We start from the raw sequence: 10,896 nt of genomic DNA on the forward strand, positions 1-10,896 counted from the left end.
AAACAGAGATCAAATATTTGTTGAGTAACTCTTACTGGCCTGGATCTGTCTGATTTTTAAATAAGCTTTTAGACAAGGCAGAAGAGTTGAACTGTCAGCAGCTTCTGCTCATGACCAATGTTCTGAAGCTGCAGTTTAAGCTTCTTTGATGCTCTAGTCACTTGCTTTTTCTCTTTTGTCTTTTTTTGTGTTTGTTTTTTTAAGCAATTCATCTGAATTTCTTGTTAAGCTTGTGTTTGATGGAAGTTTATTAAAAAGACATGATAGGAAATGATTTGGTGCTTCACAACATCTCTAATTCTTGCAAAAGTAGTCTAATATGGGAATTAAGGAGAGGGAGAGTGATGGGTTAGAATGAAAACTTTATTTTGCTTTGAATGCTAGAAATGATCATCATCTGTATTAATTTTCTAAAGAATATATCAAGAGAAATCTAAATATACACAGCAGTGGGTGAATAAGTAATCTGAAGTATCCTAAACTATGCTTCATATGCTGTGTCCTGCACCTCTTTGAAATATCATAAAAGGCTATTCATATTCTTAAATAGAAGAATAATGTAAGTGTTCTGTGGAAGTATGGTTATTCAAACAGCTAACTTTCATAAGTGGCTTTAATCATGAGCTGTATCCAAGCTAATCTGTAGAATCACAGACACAGATTTTTTTTTTTTTAGCTGGTGTAAACTGTCTTATCACTGTCTTATCACCACTGACTTAATGGAGTCAGCTCTGACTTAATGGACAGCTGATCTGTGGCCTAGGGAGCACAGAGTTGTTCCAAATTTAACTGATGATGTACAGACTGTATTTTGTTTTACAGTTGATATTTATAGATTTACTGCAGGTGGTTGATGCACCCAGCCAAGCTCCTTTCTCTTTGCATTATGTCAAAAGATCCATACAGTCAGGAGATCCAGTCAGGTGTACATAACACCAGTTCAGTTAGCAGCATGCTACCCAGCTATTTCTAATCCCCATCTAGTGCGGGTGTGTGGTGATCCAGGCCTTTTGCTGATATGGTAGTTCCCTTGTTTAGTTAAGAGCAGCTGAAAACTAGCTGGGTAGAATTGGTCAGGAATATAAAGCTTAGAACAAAGAACATAAAGCAAGTGGTTGCTTTGGCTTCCATTATGTTTGGCATAGCATTGTGCCAAGCATCATAAAGATCATAAAGATGCTTGGCACATCATAAAGACTGCCCTCTAAACTGCACTGCTGTTCCTGTTTCAGTGTGATCATTTCCTATGGTTTTGTTGTAAAATTGTGTGCAGAAAGCAGTAGGTTATCCTCAAATGCGTGTTTGAGTTGCTACTCTGTTGTTACAGTTGTGGAAGATCTAAAATTCAGCATACACAAAGTATTAGTGCTTTCTAATAATGGGTTCCTTGCACTAGGAATGCTGACCTGTAAGCATGCTATCTTTATATATCTTTATATTGTTGAATTTTTTTTTAATGGAATGCAATATGTGACATCATCTGCACTTAAACTCCTTATGTTCCTTTTCTTCCCACAGAAAATGCTGAAAGATATATTTGAGGCTATAATTTATTTTTAACTTAGAAATAAATGTAGGTGTCCATATTCATGTTGACATTGTTTTTTGAAGAAAAAAAAAATTCTGTCATGAATACATGTTACTTATGGAAACTGTGATGTTCTGTTTTGCAGATGTTTTCGTAAATACACTTTTGTGTTTGTGGAAAATTTTTCTTGTTTCCCACCCATCATTCCTTACTCTTATATAGTGAATTACTGTTACACTAAATTACTCCTTAAAGTACTGTGCTATCCAGGCTTATGACATAGCAATTTGACAATTTTTTAATGTAAACTGATATTATTCATTCAGAATCAAGAGTTAAAAGGTCTGCAAATTGTTTTTCTTTTCCCTAGTTGGAGCCATCAAATTATTTCAGTTCATGAGGCCAAAGCTATTCCAAGACCTGATGGTATTGAATGGAGAAAAATTTATTTGTGTAGAAGGTAAAATGTAAAGATGCATTATAATTTTTAACTGTTAAGACACTAAATATATGAATCTGTCAATTAGACTTTACCTTGGTTGTGTTTTAATAATGCACATGTGTAATATATTTACGTAGAAAATAAAGTTTAACCAATGTGAATAGTTTTGGAAACGGTCTCGTCAAAAACATTTGAGAAGTAAGCTTTAAGTTCTACAGTGTTTAAAAATAGTTCTCCTGACCTTTTCTTCAAGAGGACTCATTGCCCTGTTATTTTGAAACAGGGATTAGGACTTTGACAAGGAATGGCAGTAGTGTGTGTTTTCCTGCTCTGCAAAAGTAGTCTTCAGTTTTGCCAAGATGGAGCTTCTGAAAAAACACAGTGGGCACATATTCAGATTCCTCTCTAAGAATATTCTTTGTTCTAGTAATGCTCTGGCATCCCAAGTCCTAGCAGTAACTAGATTATGTGTATGTTGATCCCCTTGTGGTTACTATTTTTGGTTGTCTGGTGAATGTACAGTTTCCACAGAGGGTAAACCCAGGCTACCTTTTGGAGTTGCAGGTCTCAGCCTTCTTAATTCAGGCTGAACTTGGCAGTAGCATGATACAGGGAACCTGCTTCATGTGCTCTTTGGTGCCTTTCAACTGCCATGGGGAGTCTACATGGAGAAGATGAACAGTTAGCATGCATAGGAGATGAAGCTTGGACCAAGGAAAGAGAAAATAATAGACTAAGAGAAGGATTGAGATGTTAGAGGAGAATGAAAAGAGAAGCAGGGAAGGACTGGGAGCTACCCTGTAACTGGAAACAGTTAACACAAAGAGATAAGAAAGGGGAGCAAGAATCAGAATGCAGCAGGTGAAGGGAAATTGATTGGACAAGAGACCATGGATAAGGAACCAAGGTGAAGTGGGAGCAGAATTAGAAGTCGGTGGTTTAAGACACTGGGGTGAAGAGGGAAGGTTTGAAATGGGGGAGGTGGCCTGGGCCCCAGCTGTAAATAAATGGGAGGCTATTAGGATCAGGATATCAAGGGTTGAAGTTGTAGGATAAAAGAGGAATAGAACTTGGACAGGAGCCAAACTGTATGGAAGTAGTTGTTAGAGACTGGGAAAATTTTGCTGGGGTGCATGGGAGGAATAAGGCAGAAGTCCTGTGGTTAGACACAGACACTCCGCAAGATTCCTGGGGGGTGGGAGTGCACTCTGTGTGTGTGTGCATGTAATTTCCTGCATTTGTGCTGCTCTGTGCAGAGAATAATTACCTACTGGTGAAATTAGTTATTCTGTGGCCTAGAGCTCACCAACTTGGCTGTAATCATATGGACAGTGTGAAGCCACATAATGGGATTCCTGTTCTTTATTTGACTTGGAAAAAAAATCAACTACCAGTCATAGGGAAAAAATACACTGAAACCTGTGAAGACGACTGCATGCTTGACTCTGCAGTCTCAGAGTTGAGAAATGTAAGAATTAGAGTATCTGCACAGCTGAAATGATTCAGGATAGTGCAGGGCAGACATTGCCAAGGCTCTGATCTGCACGTGGGAGGTGGGAATGCTGGGCAGCTGTCTGCTGATGTCACATGATGATGATCCGCTGTGTTGCTGGTGGGGGTCTGTGTGTTTCAAGCTCTCAGGTTTTTTTTATGATGTTACAAAGTGGTTGAATAATTAGGTTTGCCTTCTGTTAGCTTGGAAAATAGGATATCAACATACAAAATAGGCATTTTAGAATTTGTATTAAATGGGCTTGATCACATACAACTTCTTCTTAAGAGTGTGTTTTGCATTTGAACTATTAAAAAAGCAAAATTATCTATAGGTGGCACATCTGATTCCTTCCTGTTACCATGTGCTTCAAGACTTGATTAAGAGTGGGTTTTATCCTCACATACCAAGTTTTTACTTCTAAATTGGAAGGGAAAAATTAAATTTCCTATTTCAACTCGAAGTAAGCTTCATGTTTATAACAGCTGTTAAGCTGAACTAGTTTAACTAAGTATGTAGGTAAACTTCTGTGTACTTTGAGAAGAAACTTTTAAAAGCTAGCTAAACATGTCAACATATTCTGGTTTCCAAGTCTTTGTCAGATTTTCCATTTAGTAGACTAAAATTCCAATAATTGGTATTATTGCATATATTTTTAATATTTTAAATATATTTGTTGATAGATTACAAGAAGTCTATACCTGCAAATTGCCATAATTCTACATGTAGCACTATATTCAGGCTCACTCAAAGAAAAAAAATGTATTCTTTTTTAATTTTTATCAGCCTTAAGACTGATTCTCACTTGTATTTCTGCTGTTTGAGAAACAAATATAGTAGAGATGCTCTTTTCAGACATTTTAAAATCTGGCAGGCTATTACCATTATAGGGATACAGAGAACTTTGCTTTTAGCTAATGTTTGTGAATGTTCCTTGTCAGAAGCTCTAAATTGCTAGCGACTATTCTGGTTTCAGTTTAAATCTTCTCTATATCAAATAATACCATATATTCTCCTGTTGAAAAAGACACAGTTTGGAAAAGCTAGAAACTTGGCAATTTTGTGAGACAATTAAATTGATAGTCATTTAGGGGAACTGGATCAGAAGCTGTCTAAGCTGCACCTGATTCATGCTTGTACTTTTAAATCTTTCAGATCCACATGTTAAAAATAATTCTAAAAGTAATTCCTCAGGGCTTGGTTTGCAGCAGTTCTGAAGTTTTATGATTTCTTGTATTTTCATTTGGAAAGATGATCCCCTTTAGCCTTTCCCTCAAGCATCAGTGTTAAAGTTTTATTACTTTTTTTCTTTTAATATTCTCATGTCTGTGTGTGTGAACAAAATAACTTATGATGGACTCTCACTGTCCTGATGGTTAGAAAATGTAGTGTTGTAAATAGTAGCTGATTGCAAAATTATTCTTGCTGTGCTCTAGGGAATGAGTTTGTCTTTTGACAGTCAGTAAATATGCAGGAAGAATAAAGGGAAGAAGTGAGTCAGTTTTTGTGACTAGGAAAAGTACCTTTTTTTCCCCACTGACAGTTTTAGAAGATTGTACACCTTTGCTCTTGTTGCTTTAAAAGAAAAAAAATCTCTTGATTCGACATAAAGTACATAAAGGTCCTAGCATTAAAGAAACACTTGACATCACGTTTAAGACACACAAAAAATGCCGTACCTTCACACGGTAAGGGGTATGGAATTCTTACTGACAGTAGGTCACTGTCAAATTTTGTGACTGGTTTTAGAGGACTAGGTACCTTTCTTATTTGATGGCCAGTTTTCTGCTCCAATCTAAATGTATGATGCATTCTAAAGTAAAATAAATCTGCCTGTAAATGTCCATTAAAAAAATTTATAGGTAGTTTGAAGAAAAACCTTTTAGAAACATGCCAAAACCAACACTTGTTACTTGAAACAATTTATTTGATTTTGAATTTAAATAACTTACAGTAACAAACCCAATGCCATGGAACATGTTTCAAATTTGAAGTCCCAGTCTCTATAATGGCATAATCTCTTCTGATGTCTGTTTAATGCTTTATTTCACTATATGTCCCTATGTGAATAAAAGCAATTCATAACCAACTAAACAAAAAAGCTACCTGATCTAGCAAATACTTCTATGGTTCGATGGCCCTTGAGGACTTTCATAAATTCTGCCAGTGTGAAATACACCACATGTTATTTAAGCAGTTCTCTAGTAGGGCAAAAAGAGACTGTATAATATCTGTTTTGTAGTGCATTGTAATGCATAGTCTCTGCATCATAATTCTTTAGTATCTGTTACTTTAATGTTGGCAACCTTATCAGTAGCAAGGAGTACTTTTTTTTAATCCTTCAATTAAAAAAAAAAAGTTCCAAAGTACTAATTATGTTAGCAAAAAAAATAAAAAGGGAGAACGTCACATAAATTTGTAGTCTTTTTGAAGGGGTAAGCCCCAAATTGTTAATTTATTAATAGCTATTGTAGAATAGATATGAACTGATAAAAAATATTTTTACAGCAGTTGGTACTTCTTACATGAAAAGTTATAGTAAATATTTTACTGTACTCCTTGTATTTCACTGAGAAGCTGTTGAATGAGATGAATCTAAAGTGGACAGTTCCAAGAGGGACATGTGTAGTAAGTTTCAAAACATTTTAATATGCAAAATCATATTCTGATATCTCATCACAGACTATTAAGCAGTAACAAATAATTACTGATGCATGAATTCAGCACAATCATAGCATGCTTTGATAGAAATAATAACCTGACTTTATTATGGATTACATACCATTAGAGTGTTCAGTGTTTGGGGCTTTTCTGGATGAATGTTATGTAGAAATAAAGATTGAGAAGCAAAGTGGAATCAGCCACTCAAAACACTCTTGGGAAGCAACGATATGTTGACTCCTCTGTTTTTTGCCTGATTACTTGCTCAATGAAGACAGCATAGCTCTAGCTTTTTTTTTTTAATGCTTTTAATGTTTGTGTTTGATCTTGCAGAGCCCTTTGATGGGACAAACACTGCTAGAGCTGTACATGAAAAACAGAAGTTTGATATTATCAAAGATTAATTTCTGAAGGTAAAAAGTGCATCAGAGTTAATTTTTCCAGTCACTTTGGTTTTCAAGATAGTTATGCAAATGGAAGTCATTGAACCTGGCTGTTTCTGATGGTTTTTATGTTTATTTTTATGCTTTGTACTATATATATGATAGAAACTTATTCTTAAAAATGTTTGTGGAAAATTATTCAATAAGAGTATTAATGTCCGTATGCCACTAAGCATCAGGCTTAAGTTGAAATGGGTGCTTGAAATAGTAGACCCTTTGTCTTAGAATTATCAATTTTACACACACAAGAAAATCTAATGATAATTAATAGCTTTAGAATCACAACTTTATCTTCATTATTTCTTCCTACATGAATTTGACTGATAATAAACAATGTTTTATACCTCTTACTATCCCTTTTTTATAATATTGCCACCAATGGGTTTCTGCTGTTTTTTGACAGCTGAATTAAATTGTTACTTTTCTTTAGGAAGACCACACTCATAATTTTAGAACATGAGTAGTTCAAACTGGAGCTTTCGCTGTTCCAGGTAGTGGAGGAGGAAAGGAAACTTTGAATGAAGCAAGCAAAGATTTAGGCCTTGGTTAAACATCCTTATTCTAAAAATCCTTGCTGCCAACTCACTTGTATGCTTGTCTCCTATCATAGGCACTGCGTTTGGAATTATGTTCATATATCTGAGCTCAAATTCTGGTTTTCTGAGATCTCTGACTATTCATAATGTAGACTATTCATAATGTAGTTTATGACTAGGGATTAGTGCGCAGAACTGGCTTCTACCTTTAACCAGTTAGACTTCCTTGTATGCTGTCATTGGAGACTCCTGTTTACTCCAGTTAATCAAGTCCTTAAATATCTCAAGGGTTTCTCCAAGAAAAAGGAAATCAATGCCAGGTATTTGTAATAAAACAGATGCTATAAGGTGTTGCCTTTATATAGTCAGAAAAAGATAACATTTTTGCTTTGTAATTCTGTTCAGAAATGTCAGTTTCCTTCTATTTAGCCATCTTAGCATACAAAATACTTAACTGTTCACATACTTTTACATAATATATTTTCTTTTGTGAATCTGCTAAAGCAGTGGTTTACAAAGTGTTTGGGCTCTCATGCTGTTCTGTGAAATCAGAGTGAATTTCTCTTTTCAGAGTTTTCAATTAAAAAATTGGTTTCAAACCTGTGTGGTTTTCCTAAAAATGTAAAAGCAGTTGTTTGGTCCAAGCTGTCTGGAAGCCTGTATACTGGAGTGTTATGGCCCTGAAAAAAATTCCTCTTTACTAGGAACTATAAGGAATGACAGTTGCTTAAAACTACAAGTACTTATGAATATCTTGCACTTTAAGAAACCTAAAGAATCTGTTTGTCTCACTGCCGTTGAGAGATTATTCTTCCTGTGGTTTTCATTACACGTTGTGATTTAAATGAAGTCTATGTAAAGACAGGAGGGTCGGTGCAGTTATTTGCAGGTTCATGGCCTAACAGATGTGTCCTGGAATCCAGAACAGAATACAGAAGAAAACTGAAATAACCTATTTTAAAGACACAATTAAGTTCTGGAAATGTCAGAATATAACATCTTGTATCAGGAACTTTGACATGTGTGAATTTGAGACTATTATTTTGCAGTCGGAATATCAGTGTAATGCTTAAATAATGTTAACATCTCAGTCTCTGCAAATCCACTCTCTTCTTGAAAGGACGTACCTTCCTCAGTAGTTCCTTGCATTTTGTGTACCTTTGGATTCATTTTCCCTTAAAAAAAAAAAAAAATTCAAGAAGGGGAAAAATATCAACCTTATTTTTGTGGATCTGTGAGGCTTACTACTTACAATGGTATTTAAGTATTAATGGCAAAGAAGATTATTTAGCCTTTTAAAACATTGTACTTTTTCCCCCAGTCTTGGCAGATATTACGAGACAAGAAAGACCTGAACTGTATATTACCTTTAAGAATAACCATACAGAAAAGATAACCAACTTCTTCCATTTTCTCCTTATTGGATCCTGCTGAAATAAAGAACAGTATCAAAATCAAGATGCAGTTACCCCATGGTTTTTTATGACATGTTTTTCTCCTTAAACTTTTGTTAAGGAAATGTTTATAAGAAAGATTGCATATTTTATTATTGACATTTGTTAATACAGGTGTTCATTCAAAGATATGTTTTCTGAAAAAGCTTGCATTGTTGACTTCTAGAAGAAACTGTTGTGACTCAAACAGCAAACCACAAGAATAAATCCATTTTAAAGAAAGTATGGGAATATACTGACTTCTTGTTTCTATAATCTGTGTAATCATTAATTCGGATGCATTTAACCATGAAATGAAGAAATTCAGAGCTAAACAATGTGTGAGTCTGTATTCTTAAGGCATTGCACACAGTACACGCTACTTGATGAACAGACAACCCATGCTTTACATCTGCTTAACGCAGTACGCACTTTTGCTCAACTTGGCACTTTACAGTTTTATTTCCCTTTTACGTGGAAAAAGAAGCAACAATTTATGAAAATTAAGCTAGATTATAGTTGGTAGTGTTCTGGATACTAAGAACTGTAATCTAAACTGGAATTTTCAAGCAACAGTTCTACTACAAAGAATTTGAAATAAAAAAGGACAAATCAATATATGTAAATGCTTCATATTCACACAGAGTAGGCAAGATACTTTTTAGTGCTTCCTGTTACATATTTGAAGTAGTAGTGATATCTGCTTGGGGGGGGAGGAGAAAACCCAAAAAAACCACAACCCTACCACTTCTACAATAAGCTGGGCTTCTGTTTTGATTTTGTGTAAATATTTGTAAATTGGTTAGCTACTGTAAATTGGTTAGCTACTGTAAATTGAATTTAAATAAGTAATCTTGAAAATTTTAGCTTTTAAAAAAAATTTTGAAATTTTAGACCTGCTGTAGCACAGTTTGTGCCTCTCATGTATTTGTTATTGAAGACCAATTCATTGTTAAAACTGTACTTATCATTGATGTCAAATTCATATTTTCACTTTGTTTAATATTTTTGTATGGTGTCCAGTAGAATACAGTTTATATATGGAAAATACAGCTTCTTTTTCCAGTTTTATGTTATTTTGTACTGGATATTTATAATATTTCCTATAATTAAGTAGAAAAGAAAATGGTATGTAAAAATAAGGCCCCTGTTGCAAATCATAAACTTCTATATGGCTATTCTGTGCTGTGTATGTATACAGGTATAAGTTTCACCTATTGCTGTTTCTAACTAGATTGTGAAAACCCTTATAACTGTGTAAAATAACAAGCATTATCTCTTCTTGTGCAAACTTTAAGTTCTTATTTATTTCAAGTTTTACAATTTGGAAGTTCTAGAAACTGTAAACTATTTGCCTGCTGTGAGGTTACTTACTACACACTTCATGATCTAGTCTATCTAAGATTTTGGCTTGCTTCTTAAAACAGCTTCCTTCTGCAAATTAAACAATTTTAATCTGACTCTAACAACCTACTAAAATGTTCTCCCTCCATGTGTACTTTCTCCCTCCCTGCCTCTCCTCTTTAGAAGGTGGTAGATTTGGTCTCAGTGAAACATTCACTTTGACCTGCTTTATGTAAAATGCAACAAAAAGTTTTTAGTACAGGATGATGTCTGGATTTAAAGATGTTCTACGTGGATTTTGGGGAGAGGGGAGGAGAGGACTCCTCTTTTTTTAAAAGGTGCTGGCTATCTCTTTGTCTACAAAATGTAAAACTTTCCCAACGTGGGGCAACTAAGAAGGGACATACATGTTCAAACTTGGCAAAAATGTATTTTAAGTGAGCTGGATGTGAGGCACAAAACTTTATGCATGTCTATCATCTCTTACGAGTTTGTATTGCATCACCTAAGGTGTCAACATATCCCACACCTTAAATTATTGCTTTATGTTTGAAACCGCTTCTTCCTATCATCTGTTTTAAAATAGACAATTTTAAAAAATTGTGATACCTCTATGCAACTCTGTAAAAATTGACCCACCAACTCAGTGATCTTTTTAATACAAGCCAAGATCTGTAGCCACAATGACCTGTGTCTTTAAAAATAATCTTTTTGTGCTTTTTCTCAAGTTTGTGTACTTCTGATAAGCTATATTTATAATCAGAAATATAAAGTCTAGATGGTAGTTTCCCCAAATGTTTGGGGATGAGCCTGTTTGTTGCATCCTCTCTAACAACAGAAAATTCCCCAGTAATTTACTGCGTTAGCTAAGCAAGGTGCAAGCTGGTGTGACTCGGTTTAACTTACAGTGAAAGAAGCTAGTGGGTAATCTGGCAAGAGCACGGAAAGTGGCAGTGCTCTCGCATATTTAAAAAAAAAAAAAATCTGAAAGGTTCGGAAAACAAATTTCACCAGACA

The 10,896-nt window shown here is 34.8% G+C and overlaps 1 protein-coding gene across 1 annotated transcript in view; it reads left to right on the top strand.

Annotated features, from left to right (window-relative positions):
- LOC142075040 (poly(A) RNA polymerase GLD2-like) overlaps nucleotides 1–8,667 on the top strand; it is a 57,601-nt gene extending 48,934 nt beyond the window's left edge. Inside the window, 4 exon segments of the mRNA XM_075136036.1 lie at nucleotides 1,899–1,967; nucleotides 1,969–1,988; nucleotides 6,457–6,536; nucleotides 8,424–8,667. Coding sequence (XP_074992137.1) covers nucleotides 1,899–1,967; nucleotides 1,969–1,988; nucleotides 6,457–6,536; nucleotides 8,424–8,498 — 244 coding nt within the window. The 3' untranslated portion in view covers nucleotides 8,499–8,667.
- Nucleotides 8,668–10,896: the final 2,229 nt, after the last annotated feature.

Source organism: Calonectris borealis, chromosome W, assembly GCF_964195595.1.
Source record: "Calonectris borealis chromosome W, bCalBor7.hap1.2, whole genome shotgun sequence".
Classification (NCBI taxonomy): domain Eukaryota; kingdom Metazoa; phylum Chordata; class Aves; order Procellariiformes; family Procellariidae; genus Calonectris; species Calonectris borealis.